A 24,747-nucleotide genomic window follows, 5' to 3' on the forward strand; every position below is an offset into this window, starting at 1 on the left:
AACCTAACAAGCAACTGTTACAATAAATATTACTTAGAAGAGTTGAACTATTTATTTATTATTTTTTTATTCCAGATCAAGAGGGATTTACTTTTTGTTATTTATTTTATTTTTTATTTTTATGTTTATTGACAGGACTACCTTGAGTTTTGCTTCATTGAATCTGTTGCATTTTATTATTTAGTACTATTATTGACTAACATATTTAGTATGTCTGCTAATGTATATTTCATTTATTTCAATGTTATTTATGTTATTTGCAATTAATTTTTTTTTTCTTCTTCTAGATTCAAAATGATGATAGGATTAACTGGAATACACTTGGAGAAACACTAAAATCATTTATCATAGCCATTGATTATGCTATTAAAGCACGTCCGGTAATAGACCCTTTCATAACAATGTTAAATGAAAGTGTATGGAAGAAAACTTTTGAAAAAACCTTGGTAATATCAAAGAAACCTTCTATTGTGATATATATTTCTTTAAACAAAGGATTGTATAGGTTTTGCAATGAAAGCTGTGCTGCTAAAATTTCACATTTTTTGCCCCATGCAAATATAAAAGAATTACAAGGTCTTTTATGTGATATGAGTGAAGAGAAATTTGGAAAATTTGCTGAAGAGCTAATGTTGAAGATGATACGTACTATGTTTTCAAATGACAAATCGCAGTTACTTTGGAAAGATTTATATAATATAGTTATAAGTGTAACTCAGATAAAGAAAATAATGAATGCCACTCTAAGTTATGAAATATTTTCAGCATTAGAGATGACAGAGAAAAGTTTACTATCTCTTGTAAAATATGATTATTCTAAAGAAGAATGGAAAAATAATCAGATATCAGACAGGTAAGATGATTTACAATATTAAACAACTTTAGAATTTCTTCTTCATAAGTGCTAAAATACATTATATAAAATCATTGTGGCTAAATATTTAATATGTGATATTTCAGTATTTGAAAGAAGCTTTGATAGTTGGGGACAACATTTGCGGCTAATTCTTTATTATTCTGCCTGGATAGATAAAATTTAATATTCTAAAAGTAAAATTTAGGATAGTCTTTACAACATGGTACTCCTTCTGATTGATTGTTGTGTGTGTGTGGCGGTGATTTACATGCCTAGCCTATCATACTCATTGCTTTCTGCACAGTGATTGGTAATATATGGTACCCATTTTAGTTAGTGTGTTTATTCCCCTCTTGCGACTGTTTTAAAATTTAAAAATGAGTTCCTGATTTTAAAACAGTGTTGGGGGCAGGGACGAATTCACACTAACGCTAAGTAATTAGAAACTGGTGGGAAGAGCTAGGCCTGTTGATCACTGCCGCTGACAACAATTGATTGGAAAGGGTACCAGCTCTTGTAAAGACTAACCAATAATTAAGTGTGTGTGTGTGTGTGTGTGTGTGTGTGTGTGTGTGTGTGTGTGTGTGTGTGTGTGTGTGTGTGTGTGTGTGTGTGTGTGTGTGTGTGTGTGTGTGTGATCATTTTAAATGAGAATGCATTAAAATGTGAATAATTTTGAGTAAAACAGTGCCAGAGACATGAAATTTACAAGTAACATTCTCTATTCTGTGTAAAACTATGAATGCACATGCACAATGCAAGCAGTGAATGAACATAGCATTCAGCATAGAGGTGTGTTAATGGTGGAATATTACCTCAGAACAGTACTTTAAAAACTACTTAAAATTATTTTTGCAAGCAATTTCAATGATCACAGATATGATAAGAAAACTTTTTAGGGTGTTCAGGGAGACTGGGAACGTGAATGTTGCGAGTTGTGTGCATACATTGACTCGGAACATTTAGAACAGGTTAGGGAAAACTGGGAATAGGTTTACCTTAGTTATTATAGAGGTTTGCACAATAAAAGAGAACATTGTATGAGTGTTGTAATGCAGCACTGTGTTTAAGTTCCATAAACACAAAAATAGCCCTTCAGTACCATAGCCAATTAGCCAGGCAATTAAAAAACTTATTTTCAGCCACTTACTTCACTTTAATATTCTCATCTTAAAATAAAATCGGCATATACATCAAATAAGTATCAAAAACACATATAAATAAAATTTTTCCAACAACAACAATATAGTATACCTGATTCAATGTCAATGGATGCAATGCATGGTATATTGGCAGCACTACTCTAAAATGTGGCAGATCAAGTATATCTAATCCTAGAGCTTACTATCATCAAACAGTTTATGCACAGCTTAGTCAACACATTTGGACCGTTCATCAAAAACCGAGGAATTGATTCAGCAACAGCTATAAATTAACCACTTTTGAAGCACTTGCAATAGAATGGTTTAAAGAAAACATGGAATATTTAATTGTAAAATACCAAACTCCACACAAACCTTTTACTAATATGGAATTTATGCAATGTAAAATATTTGACACATGTAATGGAGTTGCATCATGGGAATTATATATATATAAAATTCCCTTTCTCCCCTATCATATGACATCGAAAGTCCGTTGACGACATCGAAAGTCCGTTGTTTGAGCTCTTGGTTTAGCAGTTATATTTTATATGGAAATAGCATTAGCATTAGTAGAGGCATATGATGCAAGAAAGCAAGCTTATATAGTATCAGCAAAAAAAAAAACAAACTCTTCCCATTTCACCCATCCATTAACTCCAAATGTTTGTCTGGTTCTGCCTTGAATTTATTTAAGCTGTCAATTTCTACAACGACAGATGGAAGTTTGTTCCAGCAGTCAACCACACGCTGGCTAATGGCAGATTTCCGACATCTATTCTACAACCGTCTTTCCTCAATTTGAATTTATGCCCCCTCAGGCAGCTAATCTGGGCAAGAGGAAGAATCCCATCAGCATTGAGCTTTCTCAAAGGCCTTATACACCTCAATCAGATCACCTCACAGGTGCCTAGTCTACAGACACTGCAATTTGCAGAAGTTAAGCCTCCGTTGTTCCATTCACCAATCTCGTTATCCTTCTCTGTACTCGTTCCAGCAGCTGTACATCCTTCTTAAAATGAGGCCTCCAGACATGTATACAGTACTCAAGGTGTGGCCTGACCATTGCCATATACAAGGGGATAATCACCTCCTTATCCCTGCTAAAAAAATTCCTATATATATCCCATTTTGAAACAACATATGATGAGCATTGAGAAAAGTATACTTTCCTCTAAGAAATATTTTAGAAATTTTTAATCACTTTCTTTCCACACAACTTATTATTTAACATATAAACAGTTTGATAGGTAAATTCTGAAATTGAGGTAATTTTACCATTCCTTTTAATGTCTGTTAGTTGGTGTTAAAAATCTGAAATTTTTTCTACCTTCCTAAATATAGACAAATTGAGAATGAGAATCTGTCCTGCTCCCTTTGCAACTATAGTGGCAAGGCACCGATGACACTACGAAATGTCAGATTTCACAATGCAGCATTTGTTTGCAGTTGAAAGTTATTTCCTTTTCCCCTTGATTGCTCTTGTTACTACAGAGATCACTATTGGCAAAAACTTATGTTGAATGATTAGAGGTCCATGCATAGTCATTCTGTTGAATAACTATGCAAGAATCTGCTGTGTGTTCTGATCATGTTGCCCAATGAAGAAAGGAATTACTTTGCACTTCATCCTCATTTAAAGAAATTCTTAACAAGTTTTCCACATAAAGGCAGCAGAGTATCATTGTAATTTCTGCAGAAATAATTCATGACCAGATTGCTTAATCCTGGCAAGGATGAAGCAGTCTTGTTAAGCTTACATGCAACCTCTCCTGAGTACTTCTGATGTTCCAAGACCCATCTTAGAATCCTCTGATTCTTATCCTTCATTCTCATCATGAATGACAAGAGTTTATGAGAAGATTTTATTAAACCCTTTTGGTCATACGAGAGATGTCATAAAGGAAAGTATTGCTATGTTTCTCTTTCAATGATGGAATAAGTTATTTCTGTCATGCTTGGCCTCCTTCTTAGGAATGGACTGGTTTTAGTTTATTATGTCTAAATTGCTCTACTGCTATTCCTACTGCTTTCTTGGATGCATCTATTGACATAAACCCTTACCCCCAATATGGGGTGAGCCTGTCCAGGTGTGTTTAGGCAAGCTTTTAAATTTGTACCCCCCCCCCTCCCAATGAAATTTAATAATTTTCTACCAAGAGAAGAATGGGCTCTCTGAAGTCTTCACAGTCAGGTATAAATTTTTAATAATATTACCATTCCCAAAAATTGTCAGAATTCTCTAACATTTCTTTCTATAACCTGCCCTCAGTGTGATATCTTATCAGAGAACAGTTCATAATTCAAGCATTTCAATAGTAAATACAGGTAAGATAAATCCTGAATCGCCTCCTGACAAACTTTGTGCTGTTTATAAGACAATGAGTAAATCAAAACATCGTCTAGATAGACCAGTATCTCTGCCGCGGCACCTCAGTAGCCAAGTGGGAAGGAGCAGCAGTGCGTAGCACACACTTCTTGATTAGACCGGGGTTCGAGCCCATCACCACCAAATACGGCAGATGCGGAAAGGTCAGGGAATGACCACCGCATATCCCGGAGCAATATGGCCTTAGTTGCTAATGTTCCTAAAAACCAAATAACAAACATCTCTGCCGCTACTTATTCTATCGGTGTCTGGCCCAAAATCCCAATGGCCAGAATCCCGACAGTATCTACTATATTGTAAAAATATATGAATATAATTCTATATATTTATTAGTTTTTGAGTAAGTAAAAATTTACCTTATTAGATTAATTTTGTATAGAAAGAGCATAAAAAATAAAAATTTTAACGACAAATACCTCTTTCAATTTTTCAAGTTGAATTTTGGTATCTTGTTAGGGCATTTGAGCAGTAATTATAGCATTGAAATGCTAAAGATAAAAATACTTGAAATAAGAATACTTTCAGAATATGAAAATTTAGAGTAATGTATTTTGGCAGCTGTGTAATATTTGTCATAAATATCATTAGCATAACTAAAACTGTAATTATACAGGTATTTTTTTATTTGTTATTAGCTGTACTTTCACGAATTTCTTTGACAAGTACACTAGGCATGACCATGGGCGCCGGCAGGATATTTTGAAAGGGGTAACAGGAAAAAATATCCCATTTTTTTCTTATTATTATAATACTTAAGATTATTTAAGTATTACTATTAAGATTGTTGAAGTATATTAAGATTATTATAATATTTAAATATTTGATTGTATGGACATTTGTATGATTTTTGAACATTTGTATTATTTTGAACATTTGTATTCATTTGAACATTAGTATGATTTTTTGCACATTTTAATCTGTGATTTTGATGCCATAAATGCCATAAAATATTAACTATTAACATTATCATATACTCTCTGCATTTTGCATAACTGCAATGTGCATACATGTTCCATGTGTTAAAATAAAATTTTTATTTTTAGTGGCCGTTTTGATTACATGAAAAACATTTTTTATTGCAAAAACAGTTTGTGAGATATAGACTAACTTGGTTTTTTAAAATACAATCAGTATGTTGGGATTTTGGCTGTAGGGAATCTTGCTGTCGGGATTTTGTGCAGCACCCATTCTATCTATCACATGATTGATTAAAGCCAGGAAACTGTATATAATTGCTCCTGTGGTAATTTTCAAAGGTTGTGTTTCTATGATATTATAGAGAAGGCAGAATTATTAAAGGAAAAGCTTATGCAGAATTATTAAAATGAAAATTTATTGGAATAGCAATCTTGCTTGATAGCCTTAAGTCAGAAAATCTGAGATCCTATTTTGTTTTTCTATCAGAATAAAGGCAGCTGTTCCAATTTGAGGTAGATGGTTCTCTAATTTCAGCCTCCTGATACTCACTCTATAATGGCTGGAGTTTTATCTTTACAAAGCAACAGTATTTTATATTACTTTACAAATATGAGCTTTTCACAATTTATTATAACACTGCTTGTATCAATCTTATTATCTACAGTTATCTAAGATGCTGCCATTATTTTTGATCATAAGAGAAAGTTTGCATTCTCCCATAGGTGTGTGATCATTGATTCTAATTGGCCTTTTCTTGAAGTCCTGTACACCCTGGATTTCAGCTAAGAATCTCTGTCTTAACACAAATTCAGGCTTCTTGCCAAAGTCTGTTCCTCTCTGTCCAATGAGGACAGATTGCCTCTAATAAAGTCAATGAATTTATCAGAGTAAATAGGAACTTCACCAAATATTGGGTGCTGACCTAATCCAGCAAGACTACTCATATTACTTCTCTTCCTGGTAATGGGGTAATCTCACTTTGAGCTCTCTGATTAACCCTCAACAAATTAAATTTTAATGATTAAAGTTCTATTTATCAATGACACCTGTATTCCTGTATTAGACAAAGCATTTATGACCCTGTCCTATATGATGTCTAATTATATTTGGGGAGCTATTCTCTTCCTGTTTCTTTTCCATGGAGAAAATTGTCATTATCAATATATTTACTGAGTGAACATACAGTTTACAAAGTGTGCCATTTGTTAATATCAATGGCTCTGCAACTATATTGATTTTATATGAGCTACTAATTTTTGTAGAGGGTAACTGTAGATTCATATTGGGCATCTATGGTTGTCTTGGGTGCCTAAAATAGTTTTCTGACCTCCTACTTTGAGGACAGTAACTGAAAAAACTGCCTTTTTCTATTACATCTAAAACAAACTGCTTTAGTTTGAGAAATAATGCTCACATTTAGTTCTTTACTTGATTAAAAATTATTTTTTTCATCAAGTAAAGGATTAAGTCAATGAAAATTTTTAAGTTAGTTTTTAGGTCAATAAAATGGCTAAATTATATTTAGATGTTTTATTGACTTAATTGTTATGTTAAATTATTTTAAATAAGTAGTTTATAGACCTAGTCAAGCTCCTTGGTTTATTTTGAATTTACATAGTGCAGTTTTGAAAGTTAATTAATACTTAGTGTCGGTAGATTTACTGTTCATAAATTGCCGCCATGGTTATATGATACAACGTATATCCTGAACTAGATAGTGTAAGGTTTAAGGTAAAACTAGATGGCGAAACACGTAGCACGGTATTAGAAATTTGTGTTAAGGTAGCTAAGAATAGGAACCAGGTGCATGTATATTTGCGTGTACACCAATGCTAGGAATTTGGTAAATAAAATTGATGAATTTGAGGTGTTGGTCAAAACATCAAAAGCAAATATTGTTGGGATATCAGAGGCATGGTGTCACACAGATATAAAGAATGCAGTACAATGTGTACAGAAAGGATAGACAGGATAGGAAGGGAGGAGGGGTTATGCTATTAGTTAAAAAAACACATAAAATCCAAGGAAGTACAGCCAGTTGCCATGGCTGGACAGTGCAGTGTTGAGTAGTTAGGTGTGACATACACACTGGGAAATCAAAATTGAGAGTAGGAGTGTGTTATAGGCCTAATGACTCTGATGAGTATAATAAACAACTGAACAGGGAAATAGAGTGGACCAGTAAATCATACTCTTTTAAAAAGGTGGGATTTTAATTTCCCAGATATTGACTGGAATATGTAAGTTGGTCAGTCACACACTAGCAAGGCTTTTGTGATTTATTGGATGATGTCTTTTACAGCAGCATGTTTGGGAGGCAACTAGAGGGAGTAATACTCTTGATCTGATTATCAGTAGTGATTTTTCATGCATTAAGAATCTGCAGATAAAGGAACCACTAGGTGGCAGTGATCACAGTGTGCTGAAGTGGGATTTACTCAAAGAGGTAACTACTATCAGGAGTAAAGGGAAGGGTTTTTGCTTTCGTAAAGGCGACTACGGAGGTCTGAGACAGTATTTAAATTCTATACAGTGGGACCAACTGATGATGTTACCAACAGCAAATTCAAAATGAGAAGTATTCAAAGAATTAATCTTGGAAGCTACTAGGTTTTACATACCAACTAAGAAATACTGTTCAAGGTTTAGGCCTAAATGGATGTCAGATGAACTAATGAGACATGTGGCAGAGAAAAAAAATGCATGGGATACATATAAATTAATGGGCGACATGGAAGCCTCTTATAGATATAAGTTGGTCTGTAACCAAATCACAAAGGAGATTAGGCAAGCAAAGGCAGATTATGAGAAATCTTTGGCAAAGGATGCAAAGAAAAACAGCAAAGAATTCTTTAACTATGTAAACTCTAGAAAGAAAGGGATGAATCAGATTGGTCTACTGGATATTGATGGTTCAACTGTTGATGATCCTGCTCAGGTGGCTAACAAACTAAATGAGTATTTTGCATCTACATTCACACATGAGGAGTTATTCAGGGAGGGGAATGCCAGAAGTGAATTAAACTCTGGCAGTCAGCTAGATGATTTTGTAATAACTGGGAGAAAAGTGGAGGAGAAATTGTTGAAGATAAATATAAAAAAGGCACCTGGGGTGGTCGGGATCTATCCAGTTATTTTAAAGGAGGCAGCAAAGGAAGTAAGCAAACCCTTCGCCATAATTATGAGAGCAGAGCTTCCTTGGACTCCAGGGAGGTCCCCATGGACTGCAGGTGTGCAAATGTATCATCAATTCACAAAGCTGGTCAAAAGGTGACACAGGTAACTATAGACCTGTTAGTTTAACTTCTCTTCCAGGGAAATTAATGGAGGCACTGGTTAAAGAAGCACTGCAGGAAAATCTAGACAAAGTGCGGACGAAGCTACTTGAAGCTCTTGGAACAGAGAAGTTTTTCCTGATTTATTAGCTTAAATTGTCATATTAACTTATTTTATAGAGTAGCTTTATATTCCTAGTTACGATACTTAGTTTAAAGTTTAATTTAGACAGAGATTTTGTAGGTATTACTTAGTATCGGTAACGGTATCAAATCCACGTGTTACAAATTGAACGAGAGGTCTTTTTTTTTAACCAAATTTAGTCGATTTATTAACCAATTGTTATATCAAATTATCTTCTATAAGTAGATTATAGACCTAGTCAGGATCCTTATTTTATTCTAAATTGAGATAGCGAGATTTGGAAGCTAATCAATACTTACTAGTCCGTAGAAGTACTGTTCGAGAATTCCCATAAAAAAATTCCCATTTTTACACGATAGCATAAGCTTAGTGTAGTATAGTGCATAATATAATATTGTCAATTAATCAGTAAATCTATTAATCTTGATAAACTTTATTGTAAATTAAATTGTATTTTTAACTCTATATATATATATAACGACTTAATCTTAACAAATAATTAATACATAACTACAGTGGTACACGTGATACGGAAGCTGTATAAAGGGAACTCATAGAAAACACTAGATACCGAAAAAAAGAAATATAACATAACCGTTTTGGGATATAACTTAAGGATTTAATTTTTGTTTTGAAATTTTATTGAATTAAATCGGAATCATGACTCTGACCTGAGCAGCAAAGCAAAAGGCTCAAGCTAATGGGAGTGCTGTGGTTCAGGGGAGAACTGAGGGGGGCAGTTGCCCTCTGAATCACAGTCTTTTAAAATGCACTGTTTGCTTGATGTTTGCGGAGCAGTCGGGTACGGGACATGATACTGCCAAGGGGGATGTCTTTGTGTGTGCACGATGTAAGGAGTGCAAGGAAATCAGGCGACAACTCAGCGTTGTTATAGGCCTCTATGAGAGCTTGAAGGACAGGGTGGATGCCCTCGAAGGAAATAAATTGAGGGGCCCATCAAGGTCTCAGCTGCCCACATCAACGCCAGAGCTTGCACTTGGTCATCAGGCAACACAGAGGCAGCCCCCTAGGCAGAATGCGCTGGTCCCACAGGAACTAGTAGTTGTTGGTGACTCTATTGTCAGGGAAACGGGGAACACGCTTTGTAAAAAGGATAGATGGAATAGGACCAGGGTATGTCTGCCAGGGGCAAAGGTTGATGACGTTGTAGAGCAGATATCATCTTTTAAGGGCACAAAAGGTGATATAGTTGTACACGTTGGCACTAATGATATTAAGAGTAGGAGACTGGCGGAATTACTTAGCAAGTACAGGTCACTGTTGAAAAAAAGCCGTGATTTAGGGTTGAATTTGAAAGTGTCTGCAATTCTGCCCAGACACGATAGGAGGGAGTATATGATGAGAGCTTTGTCGATCAATTCGGCCCTGGAGGGATTGTGCAAGGCTCAAGGGGTAGACTTTTTTTCAGCCTGGACTGTACTTGTTAACAGGAGAGATTGCTTCTACAGGGATGTTATACACTTAAATAGAAAGGGTGCAAGAATTTTTGCTGATGCTGTCAGGGCAGTGTTAGGTGGGTCGGAAAACTGCTAGTTGGGGGGGATACAAGGACTATTAGATTAACAGTAGCCACTGGCAGAGGTGGAAGTGATTCTTGCACTGCTTCTATTGAAATGAGCAGAAGCCTGAAAAACAAGATGCAGGATATTTCAGAGACTGCTGGGAGTCATTACGGTACAAGTAAACACATGGGTTGTGTTAGGGTAGCTAAGAATAGAAACAGGTGCATGTATAGCTGCGTGTATACCAATGCTAGGAGTTTGGTAAATAAATTTGATGAATTTGAGGTATTGCTCAAAACATCAAAGGCAGATATTGTTGGGATACCAGAGACGTGGTGTCACACAGATATAAGTAATGCGGAACTGGAATTTGGGGAATACAATGTGCATAGAAAGGATAGACAGGACAGGAGGGGAGGAGGGGTTATGCTATTAGTTAAGAAACACATAAAGTCCAAGGAAGTGAAGCCAGTCGACATCGATGGACAGGGCAGTGTCGAGTCAGTTTGGTGTGACATAAGCATAGGGAAATCAAAATTGAGAGTAGGAGTGTGCTATAGGCCTAATGACTCTGATGAGTATAATAAGATATTGTACAGGGAAATAGTGGGCCAGTAAATCAGAGAGTCTTATAATGGGGGATTTTAATTTCCCAGATATTGACTGGAATTTGTGGGTTGGTCACTCGCACACTAGCAAGGCTTTTGTGGATTTATTGGATGATTGTTTTCTACATCAGCATGTTCGTGAGGCAACAAGAGGGAGCAATACTCTTGATCTGATTATCAGTAGTGATTCTTCATGCATTAAGAATCTGCAGATTAATGAACCACTAGGTGGCAGTGATCACAGTGTGTTGAAGTGGGATTTACTCAAGGAGGTAACTACCATCAGAGGTAAAGGGAAGGGTTTTTGTTTCGTAAAGGCGACTAGATGGTCTGAGACAGTATTTAAATTCTATACAGTGGGACCAACTGATGATGTTACCAACAGCAAACTCAAAATGGGAAGCATTCCAGGAACTAATCTTGGAGGCTACCAGGCTTTACATACCAACTAAGAAATATTGTTCAAGGTTTAGGCCTAAATGGTTGTCAGATGAACAAATGAGACATGTGGCAGAGAAGAAAAATGCATGGGATACATACAAATTAATGGGTGACATGGAAGCCTATGATAGATATAAGTTGGTCTGTAACCAAGTCACAAAGGAGATTAGGCAGGCAAAGGCAGACTACGAAAAATCCTTGGCGAAGGATGCAAAGAAAAACAGAAAAGAGTTCTTTACATATTTAAACTCAAGAAGGAAAGGGATGAATCAGATTGGTCCACTGGATATTGATGGTTCAACAGTTGAGGATCCTGCTCAGGTGGCTATCAATCTAAACGAGTATTTTGCATCTACATTCACGCATGAGGAGTTATTCAGGAAGGAATATGATGTAGGTAAAGTAAACATTGGCAGTGAGCTGGATGATTTTGTAATAACTGAGAGGAAAGTGGAGGAGAGATTGTTGAGGATAAACATAAAAAAGGCACCTGGGGTGGATGGGATCTATCCAGTTATATTAAAGGAGGCAGCAAAGGAAGTAAGCAAACCCCTAGCCATAATTATGAGAGCTTCTTTGGACTCAGGGGAGGTACCCATAGACTGGAGATGTGCAAATATAACCCCAATTCACAAAGGAGGATCAAAGGCTGACACAAGTAATTATAGACCTGTTAGTTGAACTTCTGTTCCAGGTAAATTAATGGAGGCACTGGTTAAAGAAGCGCTGCAGGATCATCTAGACAAGAATTCAGTTATAGCTCAGATGCAGCATGGTTTTGTTAAGGGCAGGTCTTGCCTGACCAATTTGATTGGATACTATGATGTAGTCACAAAAGAACTGGATGCAGGGAATAACTTTGATATTATATATTTGGATCTTATAAAGGCTTTTGATACTGTTGCACATGGAAGACTGCTGCACAAATTGGAGCAGTGTGGCATTGGAGGCAAATTGCTGTTATGGATAAGGGGATGGTTGAGTGGCAGAAGACAGGGAGTGGTAATCAATGGACACTGCTCAATGTGGACTAATGTTATTAGTGGAGTTCCTCAGGGTTCAGTGTTGGGTCCGTTGTTGTTTTCGGTGTTTATGAATGATATTGATGATGGGATATCAAGTTTAATGTCCAAGTTTGCAGATGATACAAAGGTTGGCAATGTTGTTAAGGACACTATTGACGCTATGCTGCTACAACAGGATCTGGAAAGGTTGAACAGATGGGCTTGAGAGGTGGCAAATGAAGTTTAACATTGACAAATGTAAAGTACTACATATGGGAAACAATAACCCCAGAGCAACGTATCAACTCTGCGGTACTACACTGACAGTGTTTGAGAATGAAAAGGACCTGGGGGTAATTGTGCAGGCAGATATGAAGTTCTCTGAGCAGTGCAGACGAGCTGCAAGAGTAGCTCATGGTGTCTTGTCAATGATATACAGGAATTTTTCTAGCAGGGATAAGGAGGTGATTATTCCCTTGTATAAGGCAATGGTTAGGCCACATCTTGAGTACTGTATACAGGTCTGGAGGCCTCATTTCAAGAAGGATGTAGAGCTGCTGAAACGGGTACAGAGAAGGGCAACAAGATTAGTGAATGGAACAAAGGGTTGCTCTTACGAAGAAAGGCTTAAGTTTTGCAAATTACAGAGTCTGGAGACTAGGCACCGGCGAGGTGATCTGATAGAGGTGTATAAGGGTTTGAATGGTTTGAGCATGCTCAATGCCAATGGGATTCTTCATCTTGCTCAGAATAATCACCTCAGAGGGCATAAATTCAAATTGAGGAAGGACGGATGTCGGATAGATGTGCGGAAATTTGCCTTTGGCCAGCGGGTGGTTGGTTGGTGGAACCGACTTCCATCACTTGTTGTTGAAGTTGATAGCCTAAACAAATTTAAAGCTCAACTGGACAGGTATTTCGAACGAACGGAGGGGTGAAATGGGAGTGGTGTGTGTTTTTTTTTTTTTTTTTTTTTTGGCTGATGCTGAATAAGCTTGCTTTCTTGCATCATATGCCTCTACTAATGCTAATTCTAATGCTAATATTTTATTGGAATTCAAAGGGATGGGTTTATTTATCTCAGTTAATTAGGCTCGACATTGATCCATGTTGTCAGTTGTTAATCAGAGACAAGATTGTTGACAGGCATTAATCATTTTAATGTAGTGTAAAATAACAACCCTTCAAGGTATTTACAGAATTACACTAATGGTAAAATGTAAACAAAGTTGGCACTCCATAGGCAGCAACTTGTACTTAATGCCATACTGCACCAATTTGTACAGCAGTATTTTATGTGCAACAGTACCAGAAATGTTCCTGAAATCTAAATATACCCAAGCGGCTCATATCTGGTGAGTATGGGCTTGGCACACCTAGGGTCCCGAGCTGGATGCCATCATTCTTCTCTTTCTTGGTGATTCCCTTTCCTTCTACTTCTGACTCTTATTCTCTCTCTCTCTGTCTGTGTCTCTCTCTCTCTCAGGGTACTTCAAAATCAAAATTGTTTTTTTTTTTTTTTTTTTTTTTTTTGCTGGTGCAGCATAAGTCTCAAGCTTCCTTGCACCATATGGCTAATAATAATATGATATCAAAATTATTTTATTCATCCAGTTCCTTTGTTCCTGCATCATAGTATCGAATGAAATTTTTCAGACAAGATCTCCTCTTAACAAACTCATGCTCTGACTGAAGTATAACTGCACTCCTCTCTAGATGGTCCTAATTTGCATCTTTAAATAATGGACAAAATAATTTGTACATTATTTTCCCTGGAATAGACGTTAAGCTAACAGATCATTAATTACCCATGATTGCTTTGATCCCCCCCCCCTTGTGAATTGTGGATATATTCAAATGTCTCCAGTCCACAGGAGCCTCCCCTGAATCCAAAGATGCTCTCATAATTATGGCTGTGTTTGCTTACCTTCTTTGCTGCTTCCCTTAAAATGATTAGATTGGTCCCATCCACCGAGTGGCTTTTTTCTGTTTAACTTTTTTGTGTTTAATTTGCATAAAAATCTTTTTTTAGCATCAGTTGTAGCTTCCATTAATGTCACTCATTTAGAAAATGCAGTTGATACTTTAATTTGGTTGCACTAAAAGGAGTTTAAATACTATCTACAACTACTCTAGTTGCTGTTGTGAAAGCAATATCTCTTCTCCATACTCTTGACAGTAGTTATATCTTTAAGTATATCCAACATTGATATTTTATCATCACTGCAACCTATTTGTTCCTTTCTCTGAATGTTCTCTAATGCATGGTGAGTCACTGTTGATTATCAGATCAAGAATATTGCTTCCTCTTGATGCATCACTGAAAATTTTTATTTGCAAAAGAAAACAGTTATCCAATACATCCAGAAAAATTTCTACTACTGTGTAAGTAGCCGACTACATGTTGCTGTCAAATATGGAAAGTAAAATTCTCCATTATAACATCTAATTTACTGGCACACTATCTTCATCTCTACAGTTGTTCATTATACTCATCGCAGTTATTAGGCCAATGATACAATTGTATTCTTGTTTTAGTTTTTCCAGTGTTTATGTCGCACCAAACTGACTTGAAATTGTACTTGCTACCCACATCGTCTGGGTGCACTGGATTAGATTCTATGTGCTTCTTAACTAGCATAACTTCTCTCCTTTTGCCCCATCAGCCTCTCCTGTACACACATTTTACTCACCATATTTAAATTCCACATTGCTTATGTCTGGGTGGCATAATTACACATTATTTTGGAGATACTATGGAATTAAGTAAATAAATGTCAGTTATTAGTCACTCATCAAAGAAATTACACTGACAAGAAGAGTGAATTTATTCAGACTGTCCACTTCTACAACAATGGATGGAACCTTGTTTCAGTAATCAACCATGTGTTGGCTAAAGGGAAACTTCCACACATCCATTCTACAACCATCCTTTCTCAATTTGAATTTATACCCACTCATGAGCATAGTCTGAGAAAGAATCACATCGGCACTGAGTTTTCTCAAGCTATTCAAAGCCACAAATGCCCTAGTCAGATCACTTCACAGAAGCCTCCAAATGCTGAAATTTTGCAAAAATGAAGTCTTTCTTGGTAAGGGCACCCCTTGATTCACCTCATCGATCTCATTGACTTTTTGGTACCTATTCCTGCACCTCTACATCCTTTCTAAAATGGATCCTCCAGACCTGTATGCAGTACTGAAGATGTGGTCTGACCATTGGTGCTTATACAATGGGATAATTGCCTCCCTAACCCTGCTTGCAAAATTTCAGTATATCATTGACAAAAACTCATGAGTTGGCCTAGCAACCTGTCTACACTGCTCAGAGAACTTCATCATATTATCCACAAGTGCTTTTCAATTTCTACTACTGGAGTGGAATACTGACACCCATATGCAGTACCTTGCATTTGTCAATGTTAAACTTTAGTTGCCATTTCCAAGCACATCTGCCTAATTATTTTAGACCTTGTAGCAACACTATACTTTCATTAGTCATTAACCACCTGCCAACCTTTGTATCATTTGCAAGCTAAGACATTAAGCCTGATATACCCTATTCAATATCATTAAAAATAAAGAAAACAACAATGGCCCCATGCACCGAGCCCTGTGGGATTCCACTAATAACATTAGTCCACAAAGAGCAATGTCCATCATAACTACTCTCTCTGTCTACACTCACTCAACCATCCCTTTATCCATAGCAGTAACTTTCCCTTAAAGCCATTCCTCTCCAATTTGTACAGCAGTCTTTCATGTGCAATAATATCAAAAGAATTCCAAATATATGATATCAGAATTATTTTTTTTATGAAATTCCATTGTCACTGCACCATAGTATCCAATAAAATTGGCCAGACAAGATTTACCTTTAACAAACCAATGCTATGACTCAAGTATTACTGCCCTCCTGTCTACATGGTCCTGCATTACTTCTTTAATCAGTAATTCCATTATTTTCCCTGGGACAGAAGTTAAGCTAACAAGTCTGTAATTACTCATGCTACCCTTTGATTCCCTCTTTGGGAATTGGGGATATAATCACACATCTCCATTTGAGAGGGATTTCCCCCATGAATACAAAGATACTCTCATAATTATGGCTGAGGGTTTGTTTACCTCCTTAATATAATTGGATAGATCTCATCTACACCAGGTGCCTTTTTTATCTTTAACTCTAACAGTTTCTCTTCCACTTTCTTCTCAGTTATCACAAAGTCATTTAGCTCCCTGTCAGAGTTTGTTTGATAGACTTCTGGCATCCCACCCCTCCTCCCTAAAGGATTCCTCACGTTTGTTTCTTTATTTGGTTTTTAGGAGCATTAGCAACTAAAGCCATATTGCTCCAGGGATATGGGGTGGTCATTCCCTGACCTTTCTGCATCCTCCGTATTTGGTGATCATGGGCTCGAACCCCGGTCTAATCAAGAAGCATGTGCTATGCACTGCTGCTGCTACCCACCTGGCTATGGAGGCGCCAATTCCTCATGTGTGAATGTAGATGCAGAATTCATATTCTGCCTGTCAGTAACCCGTGCAGGATCATCAACAGTTAAACCATAGATATCAGGTGGAATAATGAGATTCAACCTTTTCCTTGTACAGTTAATATAAGTAAAGAAATCTTTGCTGATTTTCTTGTTTTCCAGAGACTTCTTTTAATCTGCCTTGGCTTGCCTAACCTACTTTGTGTCTTGACTGCAGACTACTTTATACATACTATAGACTTCTGTGTCACCTAATAATTTATGTGCATACCATGCATTTTTCTTCTCTGCCACATATTTGGAAATGAGAGTAGCCTGTTCAGGCAAAGTTTTTACGCCTCCGTATAATAGAGAAGTTTTTAAAATTTTTTCTGTTTTATTAACTTAAATTGGCATATTAATTTATTTTCTAGAGTAGCTTTATACTCCTAGTTATGATACTTAGTTTAATTTTTAACTTCGCTAGCAATTTTGTAAGTTATTACTTAGGTATCGGTAAGGGTATCCAATCCATGTGTTTTACATGTTTTGCAGCTCACACGAACGCTGGTTTTTTTAGCTATATTCAGCCTTTTTATTCACTAAATTGTTATATTAAATTATTATATAACGTTATATCCCATACAAGATAGCATTAACTTAGTATAGTATATAATATTATCAATTAATCATTAAAAGTTATTAATCTTGTTAAACTTCGTTGTCAATTAAATTGTACTTTTTTAACTAAATACATTGAACGACTTAAGATTTTACACACGTAACATTATTAATTAATACATAACTTGATACGGAAGGTATATAACAAAACGCGGAGATAATACTCGATACTGAAAAACAAAAAAAAAAACATATATATATATATATATAGTGTTATAACTGCATTGGAATATAAGTTTAGGATTATAATTTTGTACTGAAATTGAAATTTTATTGAAATTGAATCGAAATCATGACTACAGCAGCAAAGCAAAAGGTTCAAGCTAATAGGAGTGCTGTGGCTCAGGGGAGAACTGAGGTGGGCAGTTTCCCTCTGAATCACAGCCTTTTAAAATGCACTGCTTGTTTGATGTTTTTGGAGCAATCAGGTATGGAACATAAGATTGCCATGGGGGATGTCTTTGTGTGTGCATGATATAAAGAGTGTAAGGAAATCAGGCAACAACTCAGTGTTGTTATGGGCCTATATGAGCGCTTGAAGGACAGGGTGGATGCCCTTGAAGAATCTAAATTGAGGAGCCCATCAAGCTCTCACTGCCCACATCAATGCCAGACCTTGCACTTGATCATCATGCAACACAGCATCAACACCCAAGGCAGAATGTACTGGTCCCACAGGAACTAGTATTTGTTGGTGACTCTATTGTCAGGGGAAACGGGAAACATATTGTGTAAAAAGGATAGGTGGAAAGGACCAGGGGATATCTGCTGGGGCAAAGGTTGATGATGTTGTAGAGCAGGTATCATCTATTAAGGGCACAAAAGGTGATACTGTTGTATACGTTGGCACTAATGATATTAAGAGTAGGAGATCAGGGAAATTACTTAACAAGTACAGGTCACTTGAAAAAAAAAGCCGTGAATTAGGGTTGAATTTGAAAGTGTCTGCAATTCTGCCCAGACGTGATAGGAGAGAGTATATGATGAGAGCCTTTTTGATCAGTTGGGCCCTGGAGAGATTGTACAAGGCTTAAGGGGTAGAATTGTTCTCATCCTGGTCTCTGCTTGTTAACAGGAGAGATTGCTTCTACATGGATGGGATACGTTTAAATAGAACGGGTGCACGAATATTTGCCGATGCTACTGAGGCAGTGTTAGATGGGTCGGAAAACTGCTAGCTTGGGGGATACATGGACTAATAGATTAACAGTAGCCGCTGGCAGAGGTGAAAGTGAATCTTGCATTGGCTGCTGCTGCTATTGGAAAGCAGCAGCAGCCTGGAAAACAAGATGCAGGGTATTTCAGAGGCTGCTGGGAGTCATTGCAGTACAAGTAAACACATGGGTTGTGTTAGGGTAGCTAAGAAAAGGAACAGGTGCATGTATACTTGTGTTTACTCCAATGCTAGGAGGTTGGTAAATAAATTCGATGAATTTGAGGTGTTGGTCAAAATATCAAAGAAAGATATTGTTGGGATATCAGAGATGTGGTGTCACACAGATATAAGGAATGCAGAACTGGAATATGGGGAGTATAATGTGTACAGGAAGGATAGACAGGATAGGAAGGGAGGAGGGGTTATGCTATTAGTTAAGAAGCACAATAAATTCAAGGAAGTGCAGCCAGTTGACATGGCTGGACAGTGCAGTGTCGAGTCAGTTTGGTGTGACATAAGCACTGGGAGATCAAAATTGAGAGTAGGAGTGTGTTATAGGCATAGTGACTCTGATGAGTATAATAAAATATTGTACAGGGAAATAGAGTGGGCCAGTAAATCATAGAGTCTTTTAAAAAGGTGGGATTTTAATTTCCCAGATATTGATTTGTGGGTTGGTCATTCACACACACTAGCAAGGCTTTTGTGGATTTATTGGATGATAGTTTTCTACAACAGCATGTTCGGAAAGGAAACTAGAGGGAGTAATACTCTTAATCTGATTATCAGTAGTGATTCTTCATGCATTAAGAATCTGCAAATAAAGGAACCACTAAGTGGCAGTGATCACAATGTGCTCAAGTGGGATTTACTCAAAGGGGTAACAACCATCAGGTGTAAAGGGAAGGGTTTTTGCTTTCATAAAGGTGACTATGGAGGTCTAAGACAGTATTTAAATTCTATACGGTGGGATCAACTGTTGATGTTATCAACAGCAAATTCAAAATGGGAAGCATTCAAAGAACTTATCTTGGAAGCTACTAGGCTTTACATAACAACTAAGAAATATTGTTCAAGGTTTAGGCCTAAATAGATGTCATATGATCTAATGAGACATGTTGCAGAGAAGAAAAATGCATGGGATACATACAAATTAACACGTGACACAGAAGCCTATGATAGATATAAGCTGGTCTGTAACCAAGTCACAAAAGAGATTAGGCAGGCAAAGGCAGATTATGAGAAATTTTTGCAAAGGATGCAAAGGAAAACAGCAAAGAGTTCTTTAACTATGTAAGCTCAAGAAGGAAAGGGATGAATCAGATTGGTCCACTGGATATTGATGGTTCAACTGTTGATGATCCTGCCCAGGAGGCTAACAAACTAAAAGAGTATTTTGCATCTACATTCACACATGCAGAGTTATTCAGGGAGGGGAATGCCAGAAGTGAATTAAACTCTGGCAGTCAGCTGATTTTGTAATAACTGGGAAGAAAGTGGAGGAGAAATTGTTGAAGAAAAATAAAAAAAAAAGCACCCCGGGTGGACGGGATCTATCCAGTTATATTTAAGGAGGCTGCAAAGGAAGTAAGCAAACCCTTAGCCATAATTATGAGAGCTTTCTTGGACTCCAGAGGTACCCATGGACTGGAGATGTGCAAATGTGACCCCAATTCACAAAGGAGGATCAAAGGGAGACACAAGTAATTACAGACCTATTAGTTTAACTTCTGTTCCAGGGAAATTAATGGAGGCCCTGGTTAAAGAAGCACTGTAGGATCATCTAGACAAGACTTCAGTTATAGTCTGCCACAGCATGGTTTTGTTAATGGGAAGGCTTGTCTGACCAATTTGATTGGATATTATGATGTGGGCACAAAGGAACTGGATGCAGGGAACAACTTTGATATCATATATTTGGCTCTTAGAAAGGCTTTTGATATTTTTGTACGTGGAAGACTGCTGCACAAATTGGAGACAAATTGCTGCTATGGATAAAGGGATGGTTGAAGGGGAGAAGACAGAGAGTGGTAATCAATGGACACTGCTCTTTGTGGACTAATGTTATTAGTGGACTCCCTCAGGGTTCAGTTTTGGGTTCATTTTTGTTTTCTGTATTTATAAATGATATTTGATGATGGTATATCAGGCTTAATGTCCAAGTTTGCAGACGATACAAAGGTTGGCAGTGTTGTTAAGGACACTAATGACAGTACACTGATGTAACAGGAACTTGAAAAGTTGAGCAAATGGGCTGAGAGGTGGCAAATGAAGTTTAACATTGATAAATGTAAAGTACTGCAAATGGGAACCACTAAACGCAGAGTAACATATCAACTCTGTGGTACTACACTGGCACTGGTAGAGAATGAAAAGGCCCTGGGCATTATTGTGTAGGCAGATATGAAGTTTTCTGAGCAGTGCAGACAGTCTGCAAGTGTAAATCATGGTGTCTTGTCAATGATATACAGGAATTTTTCTAACAGGGATAAGAAAGTGATTATCCCCTTGTGTAGGCAGATATGAAGTTTTCTGAGCAGTGCAGACAGTCTTCAAGGGTAGCTCATGGTGTCTTGTCAATGATATACAGGAATTTTTCTAAGAGGGATAAGAAAGTGATTATCCCCTTGTATATGGCAATGGTGAGGCCCCATCTTGAGTACTGTATACAGGTCTGGAGGTCTCATTTAAAGAAGGATGTAGAGCTGTTGGAATAAGTACAGAGAAGCGCAACAAGATTAGTCAATGGAACGAAGGGTTACTCTTGCAAAGAAAGGCTTAAGTTTTGCAGATTACTGTGTCTGGAGACCAAGCACCTGTGAGGTGATCTGATTGAGATGTATAAAGACTTGAATGGTTTGAGCATGCTCAATGCTGATGGGATTCTTCCTCTTGCTCTGAATAATCACCTGAGAGGACATAAATTCAAATTGAAGAAAGACAGTTCTAGGTTAGATGTGCGGAAGTTTGCCTTTAGCCAGCGGGTAGTTGATTGGTGAAACACTTTCATCTTTTGTTGTGGAAGTTGATAGCCTAAATAAATTTAAGGTTGAGCTGGACAGGTATTTGGAATGAATGGAGGGGTGAAATGGGGGTGTTTTTTTTTTTTTTTTTTGGCTGATGCTGCATAAACTGCTTTCTTGCATCGTATGCCTCCACTAATGCTAGCTAATGTCTCAGTAGTTTGTCTGACATCCATTTAGGTCTAAGCTTTGAACTGTATTTCTTAGTTGGTATGAAAAACCTTGTAGCTTTTATGGTTATTTCCCTGAATTCTTCCCATTTTGAATTTGTTGTTGATAACAACATTAGTTGTTCTTACTGCATGGAAGGTAAAGACTAGATGAGACCACTGTATGTATTATGAAAGCAAAATCTCTTCCTTTTACCTTTGATGTTAGTTACATCTTTAAGTAAATCCCACATAATACACTGTGGTCACTGCCACCTATTGTTGACATTCATCCTTGTAATTTATGCAGCTTTTATGAAATCATGAAGAACTGGAGGTATCCATTTTTAAAAGCGCTTTGCTGGTTAAATTTTTTCCTGAGCCCTGAAGTGAATGAAATTCTCTCTTGCTTGATAATGAACTGGAAAATGTTGAGCACTGTAACAAAAGATAATGAAAAATAATGAATGGTTCTAAGGCTGATATATTAGAGCAAATTTGTGAGGAAGTTATACAAGTTGGATTTAAAACTTTGATGGTATTTCACTGTGTCATTCATCATGAGGCATTCTGCTGAAAAATTTTTCCATTTAAGGCTGTTATGTCTGTAGTTAGAATAGAATAGAGAATTTCATTAATACATTGGTTTTATTTGATACATTGTCGGTGCTACCATTTTCTGAACCACATCAACATAGAGTTTTTTTTATTAAATTGTGATTAGATTGTTTAATAATTTTTCCCTAATTTTGGTCAGCCAAGTCAAAATAAAAACAAATTTGAATATTTAAAACCAAATTTATCTATAAAGTTTTAATTTCTACAAATTTTCAAAAGTACACCAAGACTCACTCCATCGAGCTATCTACTAGCATAAATCTTACATCCTATGGCCAACATATGTTCTTTGACCTCACTTTGGAAAGGTTTAATATTTTTCAACATATATTGTTGCACTATATAGATTTTAATTATAATTCCATTCATAAATCCTGTAATGTAGTTACTTATTATGATCACTGAAAATCTTTTCCAGGGTAACAGAAATTTTACAAGTACTTTTGCCCTTACTGGAAAATCTGAATGAAATGGATAAATTAGAAAATTACTTCTCTGAAGTAAGTGAGGTTGTTAAAAAAGTTACACTACTTTTCCATTATGGTAATAGTAATCAGAGCCATGATAAAGTCTTTGCCATTTTAAAAGAAACTGAAAAGTTCTATGCATTTGCACAGCTGATCTTCAGGCTATCCCCTCCAGTTGCACAAATTCTGTTGGAGATTCTTGATTATGAAGGAAAGGTAAGAATTATAAGATATTTGTGGAATTTGTTAAATTCTATTTCATTATTAAGTTTTGTATTATGAAAAGGAATATAGTAAATATCCAAAAGAAAAAAAATAACATTAATTATTGGTTGTTTAACTATTCATTATTGTATATTATTATTATATTATAACAAGTACAGGTCAATGTTGAAAAAAAAGTCGTGAGTTAGGGTTAAATTTGAAAGTGACTGCAATTCTGCCCAGATATGATAGGAGGAAGTGTATGATGAGAGCCTTGTCAATCAATTCCTTGCACAATCCCTGGAGAGATTGTGCAAGGCTCGTGGGGTAGAATTTTCTCAGCGTGGTCTGTGCTTGTTTACAGGAGAGATTGTTTCTACAGGGATGGGATACAATTAAATAGAAAGGATCCACAAATATTTGCTGATGCTTTAGAGGCAATGTTAAGTGGGTCAGAAAACAGCTAGATTAGGGGGGGGATTCACAGACTAATAGATTAACAGTAGCTACTGCTTCTGTTGGAATGAGCAGCTGCCTGGAAGGCGAGGTAGTGAGGATTTCAATGGCTGCTGGGAGTCATCATGGAACAGGTTAATACATGGATTGTGTTAATTGATTGTGAATAGGTGTATTGCATGTACACCAATGCTAGGAGTATAGTAAATAAATTTGATGAACTTGAAGTGCTGGTCAAGACATCAAAAGTGCATATTGTTGAGATATGAGAGATGTGGTGCCACACGGATATAAGCAGTGCAGCATTGGAATTTGAGGAGTACAATGTGTACAAAAAGGACAGACAGGACAGGACAGGGAGGAGGAGTTATGCTGTTAGTTAAGAAAGACAAAAAATCTAAGGAAGTGCATCCAATTGACATTGTTGGAAAATGCAATGTTGAGTCAGTGTGGTGTGACAAGCACTGAGAAAGGGAAAATGAGAGTAGGTGTATGTTATAGGCCTAATGAATCTGATGAGTACAATGAACAATTGTGCAGAAAATTAGAGAGAGCCAGTAAATCAGAATGTCTTGTAATGGGGTATTTTAACTTTTCAGATACTGACTGAAACTTGTGGATTGGTCATTCACATGCTAGCAAGACTGTTGTGGATTTATTGGAGGATTGTTTTCTACAGCAACATGTTCGATGGGCAACAAGGAGTTTTAATACTCTTGATGTGATTATCAGCAGTGATGATACATGCATTAGGAATTTGCAGATAATGGAACCACTAGGTGATAGTGATCTCAGTCTACTGATGTGGGATTTACTTAAAGCTGCAATTACCATAGTGTTAAAGGGAGGTGGGGGTTGTTTTCGTAAAGTTAACTACAGTGGTCTCAGACAGTTTTTAAATTTACAGTGGGATCAACTGATTAAGCCTAAATGTATGTGAGGTGAATTGATGAGGCTTGTGGCAGAGAAGAGAAATGCAGGGGATGCATAGAAATTATCAGGCAACACAGAAGCCTATGGCCATTATAAGCTAGTCTGTAATCAAGTCACAAAGGAGATTTGGCAGGTGTAGGAAGATTACGAGAAATATTTGGCAAAGGATGCAAAGAAAAACAGCAAAGGTGGTGTCAAAGAGTTCCTTCCTGCTGGTGTCAAAGAGTTCTTTACTTATGTGAACTCTAGAAGGAAAGGGATGAATCAGATTGGAACACTTAACATGG

General features: G+C 36.8%; 1 protein-coding gene across 5 annotated transcripts in view; it reads left to right on the top strand.

Annotated features, from left to right (window-relative positions):
- LOC150082988 (uncharacterized) overlaps window positions 1–24,747 on the top strand; it is a 1,785,507-nt gene that overhangs the window by 752,695 nt on the left and 1,008,065 nt on the right. For all 5 annotated transcript variants that reach the window (XM_090377722.1, XM_090377724.1, XM_090377725.1 and 2 more), the window contains 2 exons: window positions 288–853; window positions 22,819–23,083. In XM_090377722.1, coding sequence (XP_090233848.1) covers window positions 288–853; window positions 22,819–23,083 — 831 coding nt within the window. The remainder of the gene's footprint in view (window positions 1–287; window positions 854–22,818; window positions 23,084–24,747) is intronic.

The sequence above is a fragment of the Mastigoproctus giganteus genome, chromosome 7 (genome assembly GCF_048544385.1).
Source record: "Mastigoproctus giganteus isolate SK-2022 chromosome 7, ASM4854438v1, whole genome shotgun sequence".
Classification (NCBI taxonomy): Eukaryota; Metazoa; Arthropoda; class Arachnida; order Uropygi; family Thelyphonidae; genus Mastigoproctus; species Mastigoproctus giganteus.